Source organism: Budorcas taxicolor, chromosome 6 (genome assembly GCF_023091745.1).
Source record: "Budorcas taxicolor isolate Tak-1 chromosome 6, Takin1.1, whole genome shotgun sequence".
Lineage (NCBI taxonomy): Eukaryota > Metazoa > Chordata > Mammalia > Artiodactyla > Bovidae > Budorcas > Budorcas taxicolor.
In genome coordinates this window covers 22223058-22240947 of record NC_068915.1, presented here as the reverse complement: position 1 = coordinate 22240947, position 17890 = coordinate 22223058, and the positions used below count along the sequence as shown (strand labels likewise).

Below are 17890 nucleotides of genomic sequence, written 5' to 3'. Positions count from 1 at the left end.
GACTAGTGCCGAAAGGGAGAGTAAAGACAAATGGGCTGTACCTACAATCCCTACAGCAGCTCCCGCTGCCCAGGGAGCGACGCGGGAGCACAGCAACCGCCGCTGGGCCCACGCGCAGCCCTGAGGCAAACGCTGCAGGTCGCCAGAGTATGGGCGGGGCTAACGCGAGGGGGCGGGGCTGCCGACTGCGGGCTGAGTTGACGCGTTTAATTGGCGTCATGGTCGCCCCATCCTTCGGAGCCGGAGGTTTCTGGGGTCCTCTGGAACCGCCTGGTGTGTTTTCAGTTTATTCTGCCCGTTCCATGTCTCTTCAGAGTATTGACTTATTGTGTTGTAAAAGTCCGGAGATGGAGTTGACCTCAGAGGGCCGATAAGCCAAAAAACAACGCCAGGGGATGCATGTGCCGGAAGTACCTTGTCAAAACTTTAGCCGGTGTTTCCCTTTACGTCTAGTACAGCCTTAAAAGGAGCAGTTTCTGGGGTTAGGACTGCGCTCAAAGTTCAGCACTGCCACTTTGTAGCTTTGGGACCACAGGCAAATATATAATCTCCCTGAGCTTTGGGGTTTTCTTCTCTGTAAAGGATGTGGTGGTGGTGTGAGAATAAATTGATAAGTGGCAAGTGTCTGGAACAGAACTTAATACAAAGTAAACATTCAATATCCTATTATCAGTGTAAAACCTTTGCTTTGTCTCCCCGCCCCGCCCCGCCCCGCCCCATGAAATCTTATGTGGAAACCTTCATATGAAATAGAAGCAGAACTGCCTTTTTTTTTTTTTAAACAGCTTAGTTTTTTATTCAATGTGTTAATAAAGAGGTTTAGTCAAAAAGACCAAAGCCCATGTCATCATCAGACTTCAGATTCTTCTTCCTTTGCTTCTACTTTCTTCTCAGCTGGGGCAGCAGCGGTGGATGGGGCAGGACCTCCTGCAGGTGCAGCACCGGCCTCCGGGGCAGGTCCACCAGCCCCCACATTGCAGATGAGGCTCCCGATGTTGACATTGACCAAAGCCTTTGCAAACAAACCTGGCCAGAAAGGCTCAACATTTACACAGTCTGCTTTAATGAGGGCACTGATCTTATCCTCCGTGACCGTCACTTCATCGTCGTGCAGAATGAGGGCAGAGTAGATAAAAGCGGTGGGGGCTGCCAGGCGCGGCGCTAGTCGCCGAATGAAGTGAGGGCCTCACCCCAAAACAGCCTTAGCTTCCTCTGAAGAACCGAGCACCTTAGCGGCAGCGGAGGAAAGAGCCAGAACTGCTCTTGAAGATGGGCCCAGAAAGTTTGGGTTCTCAGTGCCAAAGGTGGTCTTAAAGTTCCCTCTTTGGAGTCCCCAAGCTTCCTACAACATAGACAAAGACAAATTACAGAAAGTCCAAATTTCTTAGAAAGACAAACTCACCTTTCCTATTTTTTTTTCCCCTCTTTGATACTCCAAACCACTTTTTCTCCTGCACATACACACAAATTCCTTTTTGCCTCCATGTTTTTTCTTAAGTCCTTCGGTCTATGGGGAGTGTTCCTTTACCCCTTTTCTTATTTATCATTTAAGATTTTATTCAAATCACAACTCTTTCTTGGATGACTAAGAAATTATTTTATTGTAACCCCTTACTACCTTCAGCATGGTATAGGTAGTTCATTTTCTGTTTTCCGAAAGTCGGAAAATAAGGACTGAAGTCATTTTCTTCCTTGCTTTATAAGAGTAGACAAGGTCTTTTGTGATTATAGGGTTAAGGAAATCCTTTGGTCTCATGGTAGGAAAGGAAAAAGCAAGGAGATTCCCAAGGTTACTGGGATGAAGAACAAATGGTAAAGCTGGGAAGAAGGACCTTTGAGAGGAGCCTGCTTGCCTCCAAGACACTGCTGTAAGCCTCAGATGCCATGGACTGCTGGAGTTCAAGTGCTTTAGGGTTTACTGAAGGAAAACGGGAGGCATGTCAACAAATAGAGTTTGGGAATTCTCACTAGGTCAGAGGATTCAGGCTGTATTTAATTTTAGTAAACTAAAACATGTGTTATCACTTGTTCCCAAAATGGCAGGAAGCAGTTCCCATCTGTTACACAAAACTACATAAATTATTCATACGGAAATATAATATTCTGAAACGTTTCAAAAATAATGTCCTTCATTTACTTAAAGACAATATAATAAAAATTTAATAATAATCACTTAAAAACACCTAAAGAAACATCTGAAGCCTTTTTGGTAATTAAAAAAAAAATCAAGGATAAGTTAAAAATAAATTGGTTATATTTGCAACAATGTAATTAAAAGCAAAACAAAAAACAAAACAGAAAAACTTTTGAGGAACAAAGAGAACCTTAATCATGATAGCAGTATTCCCTAAGTTTGATAAGAAAGTAGTTTCTAAAATATCTTTTATATAAGTAGTTCTGTACTTCTGAAAGCACTTCAATAAAAACAGAAATTTGGCCAATGACCAGCTTGGTATGATTTAAGTGCCAACTTTCTTTCCCAGTCTTACTTCTCACTACTTCTCTTTATCAACCTTAAGTGTCAGTCATTTATTATACCCCCAGCTTTACTGTTTTCGAACTTCACTAATATACCAGCCCTCTACCTAGCTGTTCCTTTCTTTGCCTTATTCCCTAATATCAACTCATCAATCCAAATCATGTCCACTCTTCTAGATCCAGTTCACATATCATGTTTAAGAAGTTTTCCTCACTGAGAACAGTTTTGAATCATTCATTTGGATTACAGCTATTTGTACACATCTTAGTTCCTTGAAAGCTTTCTGAAGGCAAGTATTAGAGTCAGTCTCCCACTAGAATTCAAGTTCCATCTTGAATATATTCTTCATCACTGTGTTCCCCAGGATCTAGCAAAACTGTCACACAGTAGGCAAGTTACAAGTGTATTTTGAGTGAATGAATGAATGGATTTTAGAACATAAACTCCCTAAAGGCAGGGATTTATCTGTTTTATTCATTGAAAAATTAATATTTGAGTATTACAGGGTGAATAAGTAATTTTTGGAAGGCTTAGCATTCATTATATACAACAAAAAATCTTCAATCTATATATGTTCACAGAAGTCAAATATATTTATATTGCCTTTTACTCAATGAACTCAGTGGATGAGGTATCATTCTGAAAATAAGACATCCCCCAGACTGCAAAAGTAAAATTTAAAAGAATCAAACTAATATGGGTGTTTGCATTAATAGTAGTTTCATTTTTCTTTCTTGTGTTTTTCTGGGTTCTAGATCTTCTTTGGTGAAAATGTATTATTTTGTAATCAGACAAAAATAATCAATACTATTTTTAAAGAATGTAATGGGCGAGATCATTTGCAAACATATGACTGAGGACATTTTGAGAACACTCAAGTCCAGTCCATGTTATATGGAGTTAATACCAGAAAGGAAAACACAGGAAGGTGAAAATAACTTAAAAAGCAGAAACCTAATCAGTCTGCCTAAAGAGAAACAAACACTTTTCAGAGGAGAGGTTGACAGCACCCACCTTAGAAAAAAAAGGGTGTTGAAGAGTGCAAGTTTACAGTGTTTGCTTGGCACTGTCCTTGGAAGTATGAAGCCCTTGATGTGTACTGAATTCTGTTTCCCAACTAAATTCATAAGCTGAAGCCATAACCCCTCAATGTGATGCTGTTTGGACATGGAGAATCTGAGAGGTAATTATATTAGATGAGGTCATGAGGCTAGAGCCTTCATGGTGGGATTAGTGACTTTATTAGAGGAGACAACAGAGGGCTTGCATATTCTCCTCCATTCCCATCCCCTCACAATCCCCCTCCTCCCACCACCCTGTGAGAACCCAACGAGAAGGAGGCTATTAGTACCCTAGGAAGAGAGCTCTCATCAGAGCCTGGTCATTGCTGGCAACTCTCACATTTGACTTCCAGCCTCAGAACTGTGAGAAGATAAATATTGGTTGTTTACGTCACTCAGACTATGGTATTTTGTCGTAGTAGCCTGAGCAGCTTAGATGTACTAAGTGGACTAAAATCTAAACTGTTATGTGGCAGGTAGGTTTCTGATACTGAAAGAGAATCTCCTCGCTGATTCTGTTCATAACAACTTACTAAATGCTCACCCTGCTCCATGCCCTGTAAAAACTGCTGAGGATTCAAAGATGACCAAGATAAGGCTCCCACCCCTCAGGGGTTAATTTAATAGGCAACAAATCCATAAACTGAAAAAAGGACTACAAGTACTCTGATAGAAGTATGTATATGACACACCTTTCTTTCAGTCACCCAGAGGTTAGAGCAATGGTTTCCATCTGTGATGGGGTGGGGTAAGTTTGATTGGTTGAGTCAACAGCCTGTATCAAGTTAACTCTTGAGTTTACCAACCAAGAAAAGAGCTGTGCTTTACTTTGTGGTGACAAAACAAACCTGAGACTTCACAGTGAGTCCTGCAGAGACCAACACCTCACAGAGAAAGTGAAAGTGTTAGTCATTCAGTCCTGTCCAACTCTTTGTGACTGTATGGACTGTAGCCTGCCAGGCCTCTTATCCATGGGGATTCTCCAGGCAAGAATACTGGAGTGGGTTGCCATTTCCTGTTCCAGGGAATCTTCCAGACCCAGGAATGGAACCTGGGTCTCCTGCACTGCAGGCAGATTCTTCACTGAGCCACCAGGGAAGCCCACTGGACAGAGAGCCACAGAGATTTGGTTGTGGAGAGGTAGGCAACAAGTCACCCATGCTCTGAAAATGGCATATTGGCAGTCACTTTTGGGGATTTTCAACTATTTCTACACTCTGAATTTCCATTTCTAATTCTTTTTTGGGGCCTTGAATATTTACAACAATATTCTTATTTACTTATAGGAACTGTATTTTGTATTAGCAAGTATTCAAAGCCTGTTATGTTACATGGAGAAGAGTTACTGGTGAACATGGGAACCTGCACTAACTGCAGCACCCTTGGGTCTCCCATGCCTTTTGCTAAGTCCTAATCATCCCCACATCCTAGCTGAGGTCGTACTTTCTCTGGAGGCTGAGCCTAAGGTGCACCTCCCTGCTGATTTATGGGTTACTCCTGCTGTGAGCTCCCTGGCACCCCTGTACTTTCTGCATCTGGCACTTATCACACTGTTTTGCAGTCTCTTGTTTAATGGTCTCTGTCCTCAATCAGACTGTCAGATCCCTAAGATGATCTGAGATGGTAAGATCTAAGATGGTAAGAACATTAGTCTTTATGATGTGCCTGGGTCACATCATGTTTGTTGGGTGACTCTCGTTTCAGAGCCTGTGAAAGTAGAGGACCAGAGGAGCATTAAGTTTATGGTGCTATAACCAAGGCGCATCAGGCCAAGGAAGTCCACCTCTCTGAACCTTGGTATAAATGAGTCTGGTCCATGTTGAGAACATAAACACTAAGGGAACAGAGTCCCATAGAGGAACCAGAGTCAGGCTGACATAAAAATGAAAACTCTCTGGCTTCCTGTTATGCTAGATTAATAAAAATTAAGTTGGTTTCGAACAGCTTGAAAGTCATGGCGGGAAGGGTTGGAAGAGTAGTCTGATGACAAGGTTATTTCATGACATCTTAGTCTAATAACTAAATGAAGGGTGAATGTACCCTATACTCACTTATTTCAGAGCACTTACAGCCCTTTTTACCAATTGTTCATATGTTTGTCTTTATTAAATCAGAACCTTAGGTAGTCTAATAACAACAGTATCTAAACATGATTATTCTAACAACTAGGCAGGAGCTGACCTAGTTTAGAGGAACTTAACAAGTGATACAAAAAAGCAGAAATGGTCAGTTGGTTAAGTGGGATAAAATGAGACTTTTGCAGATAAGACTTTCTTATCTTCTCTACTGGCACGTCACAATTCCTGAAATTCCTGCCATGGAAGTCATTCTTTTGGTTAAAGTTACATCTTCAGATAGTCCTTGTTAACCTGCAAGAATATGCTACTAGGTGATGATAACACCCAACACGATAGTACTTCTGGCTCTCAAATCTGGTCTTTCCATCTCCTGGGAATGTGAATGCTTAGCGAGAGAAAATACTTTTCAGCTGGGTGGGTGTGATTGTCACCAACAGAATGTGCAAGGAGAGATGTGTCTGCTGCCGCATCACTTCCTTAAAAATAAACTGCTTGTCTTGGGCTTCTTTTTTCTTCTTCCTGAATACTAGAAAGGGGACTTTTGTCCTAAGCTAGGGCAAAGCAGAGCTCAGGATGGAAGGACACGGGTCTCTGAATAAACCTCATGAGCAGAGTAACCCTGTCAGCTGGTTTTGTAAGAGGAAAATACATTTTTCTCTTTATTTTTCATTTCTTCATTATAGCAGCTTACATTACCCTGATTAATATGGCATTCATGAGGCTGAGATAGATTTAAAAATTAGCTATCTCTTACCTAAAGAACAGGAAGAGCCTGAAAATGTGGGTCACAAAAAAACAAAGGGGTGGGTCAGGGCACTGCTTGGGTAGAAGGAAACTCAGATGAGCCACTGAAATGGGGGGCTCTGTGAAGCTAACTAGGGGGATAGGATTTAGTCTTTGGCACGTGGACAGGTGCAAGAGAAAGAACCAATTAAAATATTTTGTGTACTTTTAAAAATTTTTGGTGGGAACAATCAGATATACTACTTCATAGAAAGACAGGTAAGAGAGACAGAAATGGAAAAGAGGCAGATTAAGAGGGAAGGTAGAAATGGATGAAGGATTGTGTTATGGTATTTAAAAACGAAAAGAAAAAAGGGCCCAAAACAATTCAAGCATGAGAGGTTAGGTGATCATGAATTATGAAACTGTGGTGGTAACACTAAGTCAGAGCAAGCTGTTGGCTAGCAAAACAGACACTGAAATTGAATTGCGGTAGTACACCAGAGTATCTACGTGTGCTGTAATTTGCCAGGCTCCTCTGTCCAGGGGATTTCCCAGGGAAGAATACTGGAGTAGGTTGCCATGCCCTTCTCCAGGGGATCTTCCTGACCCAAGGACCGAATCTGTGATTTCTATATCTACTGTATCGTAGGCAGATTCTTTACCACTGAGCCACCAGGGAAGCCCCAAGTATACATGTCCCTATACAAACTAATAGATAAAGATGAATAGTTATTTGAAGAAAAAAAATTAAGGAAGGGAGCAGGTTGGAGATGTAAAACATTACCACCATCCCGGTAATAGCTAAAAATGCTGTTTAAAAAAAAAACAGCCACACTCTGGTTCTGTTAATTTACACTTAAACACTAAATATGTCAATATCCATCCAGATAAAACTAGTCTCTGCTAGTTGACAAAAGCAGGCACTGACAGCAGCCTTCTGAGGGCTGTATTCAGCATTCAGTCTTTTCACCTCTAAACTTGTATAGAAGTCTCTCCTTGATCTTCTTCATCTTTATTTTGTTCAGCTTTCTGGAGAAGTCTGGGGCCGAGCAAACCAATAAGTAGGCTTCCAACTGGGGCTGTGATGAGGATGGACAAAAATGCCACTGTCAACACATCCATTCCATATCCTTCTAACTGTTTCTCTCCATGTGATCTTGCTGTGTCCAAAGCCACAGATCCTATTGCAGCCTATGAAAGTTTAAAGGTAAAGTTGGAAGCATTATAAGACAAGCACACAGAAAAAAGGTGAATTGTGTTATCATTTGCAAAAACAAATGTCTTATTCTTTTGCTCAATTATGAAAGTTCTCTTAGTCCTGTTTCAAAATGTACTGCAGTTGATTTTAGTGATCTGAAAGCTCTCCCTGCCCTTGCCAAGGGAAAGAATGATGATTCATATGTACCTATTTGCATAAGCCAAACTTACAAAAATATCAGGCAGATATATTTCGAAACACCAGGCAAATACAGACTTAGGATATTAATTAACTATAACAAGATTATACTAAATTCCTCCTGAATAAAGATGAAAGTTACTGGTCATCTCATTCTTTGATCTTTAGGAATTTGGAATGAAGAAAGGATAAGATGAAAAAATGCAGTGATATTTATTGGAAGATAGTGAAGTTCTAAATGAAAAAAATGTAAGAATATTGCTTCAGAGCCTAAACTAACTGTTAAACATCAAGAAACTTGAAAGTGTTAGGCACCTTTGAAACTTGAAGTTAATCTTATTAGGAATTTGATGAATTTTTTGCCTTAGGAGTTGGTGAAATGTTTTATTTAAAATTTATCTACTGGGAGGTATTATGAAAAATCTTTTAGAGACAAAATGAAATATTATCAGTGCCACAAGGGAAATATATATTAATCAACCTGGTTATCCCCTTATTTCACAGAACACAACAATGTTGATCTCCAGGACAACACAACAAAAGAGAAAATATCAGTGTGGATGAGACACAGTGGCAGAGACTACTAATTGCCCATGATATCTGAATGCCCCTTTACCCTTCTATAATAGAAGTGGCTGGGTTTTAGCTGGTCACATTGCTGTTCAAATAGAGACTTTTTATTTTTTCAGTCTTCTTTGCAAATAGTTGTAGCTATATATCTAAGTTTTGGCCACTGAGAGGTGAGCGAAAGTGATAAATGCTTCTTTTAATTGTTCCCTGAAAAGAAATGGACCTTACTATTTTCCCCTTGCCATTGGATGGAAATGGTGAAAGCTGGAATCATGGATGAAAGGCATAAGAACAGCAGTTACCTTGCCAGCTCTGGAATGGTCATTCTTGACCACTGGTTAGAAAGAAATAAAAAGTCTATCTCATTTAGTCCCCACGTTTGAGGGCTCTTTGCTATGGTATATCACCTTGTGCCAGAACTAATTCAACATTTCATGAATGCTCAGCAAGAACTGCGCACATTACAATATACATTTCCCTTTCAGTTCTCTGTTGTATGTGTAAATGTGTACATGTGTGTATGTTTAGGGGTTTGTATGTTTTCTAAGATGTCATTTAAAGTATACTTCTTATGGGTCATAGACAAAAATAGTTTAAGAACACTAATATGGAAAAAATATATAAGAAAGTCTTGTTTCTTGTGCAGTGGCAAAAGAAGAAAAAGGGAAATTCTATACAATAATTGCTTTGAGAACATGCATTATTCAAGACAACCTAGATAATTTCTCCTTAGTTTAAAACTTGTTTTCATAGCTAGAAAGTGCCATCCTTCAAGTTTTAACTTTAGAAACAAATTTTTCATACCAAAGCAACTAGAGTGATTATTTTTGCTCTTTTACCTGCTAAAGTTACCAGAGACAGTGTGGAGGTGGGAGACTGAGGGAGAAACTACTCTATGTACTGTACTAAATTAACCTCATAGCATTCTTAGTCACCATGTTTATGTCTCAGACTCCTATGAATGTATGATGGAAAGAAAAACTTCTCTGAAGCCACACAAAATCTGGCATATTGTTCCAGACCAGCATACACATCTCTCAAAGCTTCCTAAATTAACATCTGATTTTCGTTTCATGAAACGAGAAATTTATACACTTAAATAATTACAAAATAATCAAGGATGAAACAAGTAAGTCTCATTTCTTGTAATTAGTTGGAGAATATACAATACCATCAGGGATATGTTACATTTGCAACCAACGATGATCTGTACAGTTCTAATTTAATTAGCAATTACAGGTATGCTACCAAATACCTGGCAAATCCTTCCAAGCACCTATTGGTTAGTGCCTTGTTCACCGGCGTGCACAAATTTTGGGTCATATGATTGTTTGTCAGGAGGTTCAGCTGGTTTGGCAATTTTAAATATCAACTAATAATTGAGGAAATAAAGCATTTTCTGAGTTATTTCTCAATAAATCTTTCTCCATTATATATAAAGATGGTAGTCAAGCATAACTGATCATCAATCACATAGTTACATACATTTCAATACTAAGATGGGCTATGCTATTTATTGAAATGAAGAAAGTTAATAACTATCTCTGGGTTATTTAGAGAGCTCTGAGTGATAAAATTTCAAACTCTTCCTTTCTGCTATGTACGGTCTAGTAGTACAGGGATTTATTGGATTTTTAGTTGTACTCTGGTGATCTAAAGAAATTTAAATGAGCTGTCATACTTATGAATCAATATACCAAGAATAAAACTTTTAAAAAGTAAATCAGTATAAAATCTTATCATAAATCAAACATCATATACTTATTTTCACCAAATTTGAACAAGCTCTCTTATTAAAAATTTCAAGATATCATATAGAAATAGGAATTAAAATCCATTATTACCTGGACTGTGGCCTTTGGAAGCCATGCAAAAGAAATAAATATCTTTTCCTTAATATTAAAACCAGCAAAACACACCATCAGATATGTGACTGAAATTCGTATTAATACTGCAATGCCCAGGGTGGCAACACAAAGACCTGTAAGAAATACTCAGTTTTCAGACATAATGAAATACTGAGGGGAAAAAACCCCTGAATCTCATAATTACTGATTCAAAAGTCTTTCAACAGAAGCCTAAAAACATTCAAAAAATTAAAAAGACAAAATGGCAAGATATAATTTATTAAAACATCAATATTAAGGACCAATCAGAGCACTTGTTTAAAAGAAGGTATTTCCCCTTGGTTTTTTAGTAAAATGCAAAAGAGTTGTTTGACCTGAAAAGAAACCAGAGTATTCCCCTAAAATAAAAACAGAAATTAAACATATTTAAATTTTTAAAAGGAGATTTGAAGGTTATTTTATGCTTTATAGCAAGAACAACACTTTCTTTCATGTGTTTATTTCTAAAGAATTTATACAATAATAACTGTACATGGCAGGATTTGGACTAGGTACTAGTACACAGAAATATAAATAGACTGCTTCTATGAATATCAAAGACAGAAACATAAACAACTAATTAATATACTATAAGGTAAATACAGTTTAAACATACTGGTAAGAGGGCATAGGAAAATAAAACATTAATATTTTTAACAAAGTGGATGAGAATTCTTTACAGAGTATGAAGAAGTGATATTCAAAATATTTATGAACCATTATGGATGCAATGAGCCAATCAGAACAGAGCTGGCTGGGCCCTGACCAATCAGAACAGACATCAGCACTCTACATCTGTTTCATCATACTGGTGTGTATACTGACAACCCATTAGCCCTGGTTGTCATACAGCTATATTCAATCAGCATTTAGAATTCTTTGCTAGTAAAGTTAAGTTCATCCTGATGTGCAAAATAAGGGATTGTGACTTGGCCACTGGAGGCTACTGGACCTGAGAAAGCCACAGCTAAAGTGACTGCTAACTAGCAGGGTAATATTTTAAAAAGTAACTTTGGTTGAGTATTTACTCTGTGCCAGGTTCCATAGTCAGCTTTAAGTGCACTACTTTATTAAATCCTTACAACCTGTGGGGTAATTAGTCTCATTTTACAGTTGAAAACAATGAAGTTCAAAAAGGAACAGAAAATTGAGAACAATTTTTTCAAGTTGAAAAGGCTTATAAAAGGGAAAGACATTGCAGGAAGCTCTAATGTAAATCTGCAATAAAGTTTTTTTTTTTTTTAACAGAAAAGTTTTGTAGCTTTTTGTTGGAGGATATTCTCTCAGGTTGGTATATTTTCAAAGGTATTTGTTGCTGAAGTACAAGGTACAAAAGAGATAATACCATTCCCAGGAGGGAACATTGAAGTTTGGGGAGACGATGATGAGGAAGATTGAGACATTGAGTTTAAAAGTTTTGTGGGACTTACGAGTGGTGATGTCCAATCAACCACTGGATATACAGATTTAGAGATAAAGATTTCAGAATTATATAGTTTATAATCAAAGTCACTTACTCCTTGGAAGAAAAGTTATGACCAACCTAGACAGCATATTGAAAAGCAGAGACATTACTTTGCCAACTAAGGTCCGTCTAGTCAAGGCTATGGTTTTTCCAGTGGTCATGTTTGGATGTGAGAGTTGGACTGTGAAGAAAGCTGAGCGCTGAAGAACTGATGCTTTTGAACTGTGGTGTTGGAGAAGACTCTTGAGAGTCCCTTGGACTGCAAGGAGATCCAACCAGTCCATTCTGAAGGAGATCAGCCCTGGGATTTCTTTGGAAGGACTGATGCTAAAGCTGAAACTCCAGTACTTTGGCCACCTCATGTAAAGAGTTGACTCATTGGAAAAGACTGTGATGCTGGGAGGGACTGGGGGCAGGAGGAGAAGGGGACGACAGAGGATGAGATGGCTGGATGGCATCATTGACTCTATGGACGTGACTCTGAGTGAACTCCGGGAGTTGGTGATGGACAGGGAGGCCTGGCGTGCTGCGATTCATGGGGTCGCAAAGAGTTGGCCACGACTGAGCGACTGAACTGAACTGAATCAAAGTCACTGAGCGCAGATGAGCTTGGGAAAGTGATAAAGAGTGAGAAGCATAGGAGCCATATATACTGTAAAGACTCAAAGGGCACTAGAAAATACAAAGTTTCAAACTTCAATGTGAAAGTGTTTTAAAGAGGTTAATAGCATCAAATGCTGATATGAGATCAAGTAAAATAAAGACTCATAGGTATTCAGTGGATTTAATAACATAACCTTGATAAGAGCAAGGGTTGGCTGTATATTAGGGCAGAAGCTAAACTTAAATGCACTGAGGAAGAGAAAGAGAACTGAAATGGAAAAGTGGAATATAGGTACCCTTTTGGATAAGTTTGAAAGGAGGAAGAAAGAGATAGAATGGTAGGTGAGGAGAGCAGTGAAAGGAGAAAGGATGTGTGTGTGTGTGTGTGTGTGTGTGTATATATATATACATATATATATGTACACATATCCTTTATAAATATATATGTGTGTACTTATTTAAATTTTGATTGTGATAAAATATACTTAACAAAAATCACCATCTTAATCATTTAAAAACTTACAGTCCTGTAAGTATCAAGTTAAACATTCATATTTTTGTGCAACAAATATCCAGAATGTTTTCATCTTATAAAACTGAAACTCTGTACCCATTAGACAACAAATTCCCATCTCCTCATTTCCAAGATCCCTGGCATCATTCTACTCTGCTGCTGCTGTTGCTGAGTCACTTCAGCTGTGCCCGACTCTGTGCGACCCCATGGATGGCAGCCCACCAAGCTCCCCTGTCCCTGGGATTCTCCAGGCAAGCACACTGGAGTGGGTTGCCATTTCCTTCTCCAATGCATGAAAGTGAAAAGTGAAAGTGAAGTCGCTCAGTCGTATCCGACCCTCAGTGACCCCATGGACTGCAGCCTTCCAGGCTCCTCCATCCATGGGATTTTCCAGGCAAGAGTACTGGAGTGGGGTGCCATTGCCTTCTCCGTCATTCTATTCTATATTTCTATGAATTTGACTCATATAAAGAAAATCATACAGTATTTGTCTTTTTATGATTGGCTTATTTTATTTAATATAATGTCCTCTAGGTTCATCCATGCTATAGCATGAATCAGAACGGGATATTATTTCAAGATAAGAGAGATTAAAGTCCGTTTAACTTCTGAAGAAGAGGAAACTATGACAAGGCTACTTGATGTATGAAAACAGGGGAAGAATCTATGCATGAAATTCAGAAAGAGGTGGCAAGGACAAGGAGCCCCTGTATGGATGAAAAAACAACTTGATGCAAGGAAAGGAGGAAATAATGAGTACATGTGCGTAAATTAATTTTTAAATGAAGTGCTATGAATTAAGAGTTTTAACATGATGGCTAGCAAATGTGTGGGCTTCCCTCGTAACTCAGTTGGTAAAGAATCTGTCTGCAGCACAGGAAACTCAGCTTCAATTCCTGGGTAGGGAAGATACCCTGGAGAAGGAAACAGCAACCCACTCTAGCATTCTTGCCTGGAGAACACCACAGACAGGGGAGCCTGGCAGGCTATGGTCCATGGGGTTACAAGAGTCAGACATGACTGAGCGAATAACCACCACAGCAAATGTGTGAATGAATAAAAGAATGAATGAACAAACATTTCTATTCTATGGGTACATATTATTACATGTTATAGGACTCACTAGTTATCTTTAAGATTCTGGCTCTTGATCAGGGCAAGGCTACATGACCATTTTTACCCTTGGGAAACAGACCTGCATTTTACTGATGGTAGTCAGCAGTGTCACTTTTCTTTACGAGGAACAATATTAAAGGTGTAAAATTTACTGTCTTAGATTGACAAACATTATTTGCTAACCAACTACTCCGATAACAGGAATCAGTGAACACATACCTACTAAAGATATCTCAACTGAATATAGATAGAAGGAGTTGATTTTAGCAAAAGTAGTACTTTGAAATTCTTACCTATAGTTTCTGGTTTGAGAGCTGCAATTGACACCTCTGCTCCAATCAGTCCAAAGAGAAGGGGCTGAAAGATGTCCCAGGCAACTGCTATAACTTTTTCAACATCTGTCTAAAAGAAACACACACACACACGGATTTTCATTACATGAATTCAGAATTTCTAAGAATTTTACTAATTTGAAATTTGAGTCAATTTGACCTGCGACAGCCTTTACCTCTGTATTATCTATAAATGAGTTAGTTCAAAGGCAACAAAAAATTGCACAAAGATAGTTCTAATACAATTAAGATATTATGTGAGATACTTTAGTGTTGGTTTATACATAAGAGTGAATTATAGAATCTTACAAAGTAATCTTAGAACTTCTGTTTCTGAATACACAATCTGTGTATGTGCATATATTACAATGAGTATTATTACATTAATTGTATTCTTATTTCATTTAATAGTTAAAATTTTTGTTAATTTTCATTTAAAAATATGATTTAAAGGCTTAATATTTGCACATATATCTAGATACTCACCTCATAATTCCTGCATAGTAATCTGTGGTATGGAAATACCATAGTTTATTCAATAATTTCTTTATTTATAGGTCTTTGTTTCCAATTTTACCTTTATAAAAACATGTTGTTTATGGTTATCTCAAATTATGCACAAAAGCACAATCCAGGTATAACAAAGTGCTGCGCCAGTTATTAATTTATTGCTATTTGGCCCCTAATCTGCCTTTCCTTGTTTCTCTGCAGAAAATGGAGCTGGGCTCTATAAATAGTTCTCCTTTGCCAGCTGGTACCATATTAAAAAAGCAAAATGGCTGTCTCGGGAGGCCTTACAAATAGCTGTGAAAAGAAGAGAAGCGAAAAGCGAAGGAGAAAAGAAAAGATATAAGCATCTGAATGCAGAGTTCCAAAGAATAGCAAGGAGAGATAAGAAAGCCTTCTTCAGCTATCAATGCAAAGAAATAGAGGAAAACAACAGAATGGGAAAGACTAGAGATCTCTTCAAGAAAATTAGAGATACCAAGGGAACATTTCATGCAAAGATGGACTAGATAAAGGACAGAAATGGTAGGGACCTAACAGAAGCAGAAGATATTAAGAAGAGGTGGCAAGAATACACAGAAGAACTGTACAAAAAAGATCTTCAAGACCAAGATAATCACGATGGTGTGATCACTCACCTAGAGCTAGACATCTTGGAATGTGAAGTCAAGTGGGCCTTAGAAAGCATCACTACGAACAAAGCTAGTGGAGGTGATGGAATTCCAGTGGAGCTATTTCAAATCCTGAAAGATGATGCTGTGAAAGTGCTGCACTCAATATGCCAGCAAATTTGGAAAACTCAGCAGTGGCCACAGGACTGGAAAAGGTCCGTTTTCATTCCAATCCCAAAGAAAGGCAATGCCAAAGAATGCTCAAACGACTGCACAGTTGCACTCATCTCACACGCTAGTAAAGTAATGCTCAAAATTCTCCAAGCCAGGCTTCAGCAATACGTGAACCGTGAACTCCCTGATGTTCAAGCTTGTTTTAGAAAAGGCAGAGGAACCAGAGATCAAATTTCCAACATCTGCTGGATCATGGAAAAAGCAAGAGAGTTCCAGAAAAACATCTATTTCTGCTTTATTGACTATGCCAAAGCCTTTGACTGTGTAGATCACAATAAACTGTGGAAAATTCGGAGAGAGATGGGAATACCAGACCACCTGACCTGCCTCTTGAGAAACCTATATGCAGGTCAGGCAGCAACAGTTAGAACTGGACATGGAACAACAGACTGGTTCCAAATAGGAAAAGGAGTATGTCAAGGCTGTATATTGTCGCCCTGCTTATTTAACTTATATGCAGAGTACATCATGAGAAATATCAATAACCTCAGATATGCCGATGACACCACCCTTATGGCAGAAAGTGAAGAGGAACTAAAAAGCCTCTTGATGAAAGTGAAAGAGGAGAGCGAAAAAGTTGGCTTAAAGCTCAACATTCAGAAAACTTAGATCATGGCATCTGGTCCTATCACTTCATGGGAAATCGATGGGGAAACAGTGGAAACAGTGTCAGACTTTATTTTGGGGGGCTCCAAAATCACTGCAGATGGTGACTGCAGCCATGAAATTAAAAGACGCTTACTCTTTGGAAGTAAAGTTATGATCAGATAGCGTATTAAAAAGCACAGACATTACTTTGCCAACAAAGGTCTGTCTAGACAAGGCTATGGTTTTTCCAATAGTCATGTATGGATGCGAGTGTTGGACTGTGAAGAAAGCTGAGCACCGCAGAATTGATGCATTTGAACTGTGGTGTTGGAGAAGACTCTTGAGAGTCCCTTGGAATGCAAGGAGATCCAGCCAGTCCGTTCTGAAGGAGATCAGCCCTGGGATTTCTTTGGAAGGAATGATGCTAAAGCTGAAACTCCAGTACTTTGGCCACCTCATGCGAAGAGTTGACTCATTGGAAAAGACTGATGCTGGGAGGGATTGGGGGCAGGAGGAGAAGGGGACGACAGAGGATGAGATGGCTGGATGGCATCACCGACTCGATGGATGTGAGTTTGAGTGAACTCCGGGAGTTGGTGATGGACAGGGAGGCCTGGCGTGTTGCAATTCATGGGGTCGCAGAGTCAGACATGACTGAGCGACTAAACTGTACTGAACTATATTAAATATTGTTAGTAGAGAGGCTGAAAGCTATGACAAGAGAAGGTGCCCTTCCTGGTTTCTGTGGCTCCTCCTGCCAAGATCTTCCAGTACAAGGCTCCTGCAGCCTGGGTGTCTTCTCCAGTACCAGGCTCCTATAGTGCATGGGGCCGGCAGTTTCCCCAAGGCTATTTCTAGGGTGGTTTCATCCCCACCTCCCATGGGCAATATACCTTTCCATGTACCCTGATGGGTGGATTTCCTTTGAGTTAGAAGAGTAGATTTCTGGTAAATTTTGTAGGCAGTGTGCCATGGTGATTTCTCTGTCACCCAGTGACCAAGGCTCTGACCAGGTCTGGATTCTCAGCTCTGAGGTTGGGAATAGGGAGGTGAGAAGGGGAGGCAAAAGGGTATGGTTTATTTCCACCCTAGAAGTTTATAGCTGCTATTCCCCAATGGCTCACCAGGTAAAGAGTCCCCCTGCAATCCAGGAGACACAGGAGATGTGGGTTCAATCCCTGGGTTGGGAAGATCCCTTGGAGAAGGAAAAGGCAACCCACTCCAGTATTCTTGCCTGGGAAATCCCATGGACAGAGAAGCCTGGTGGGCTACAGTGCATGGGGTTGCAAAGAGTCATATACAACTGAGTATATAAGAACAGCACACATTCCTATATTTTTTAGGGGTCTCTTTACATCTTACAAGCGAACCCCTTGTTAACTGATCCCTGGGATGGTTAATAATAAACTTCTCTATTCCAGTTACTATGTGATTTCTCTCTCCTTACAAGATCCTGGTTGATATGAGCATAACTTTATAAAACTTAATTCAAACATCCTAGGGAAAGAATCACACAGTTGACCATGTAAAACTAAAGTGTCTGTGGCAAAGCAAACCATAAAAAAAATAGTGATAAACCAAGAGAAAATAACTGTACTATGTGTAACAGATAAGGAAAAATACCCAATCATTAAGAAAAAGATAGAGACCCTAGTAGAAAAATGGGCAATGCAAATATACAAGTAGTCATACAAGAAACACAAATGGCCTCAAAGCATGAAACT

General features: G+C 39.3%; 1 protein-coding gene and 1 pseudogene across 2 annotated transcripts in view; both read right to left on the bottom strand.

Annotated features, from left to right (window-relative positions):
- Positions 1 to 819: 819 nt before the first annotated feature.
- Positions 820 to 4094, bottom strand: LOC128050016 (60S acidic ribosomal protein P1-like; annotated as a pseudogene).
- SLC9B2 (solute carrier family 9 member B2) overlaps positions 1086 to 17890 on the bottom strand; it is a 63547-nt gene continuing 46742 nt past the window's right edge. The window contains exons 11-14 of one of the 2 annotated variants that reach the window (XM_052642027.1): positions 14188 to 14296; positions 10155 to 10291; positions 7315 to 7535; positions 1086 to 1342 (exon numbers count right to left, since the gene is read on the bottom strand). In XM_052642027.1, coding sequence (XP_052497987.1) covers positions 7317 to 7535; positions 10155 to 10291; positions 14188 to 14296 — 465 coding nt within the window. In that variant the 3' untranslated portion in view covers positions 1086 to 1342; positions 7315 to 7316. The remainder of the gene's footprint in view (positions 1343 to 7314; positions 7536 to 10154; positions 10292 to 14187; positions 14297 to 17890) is intronic. The other variant, XR_008199600.1, reaches the window with a different exon arrangement.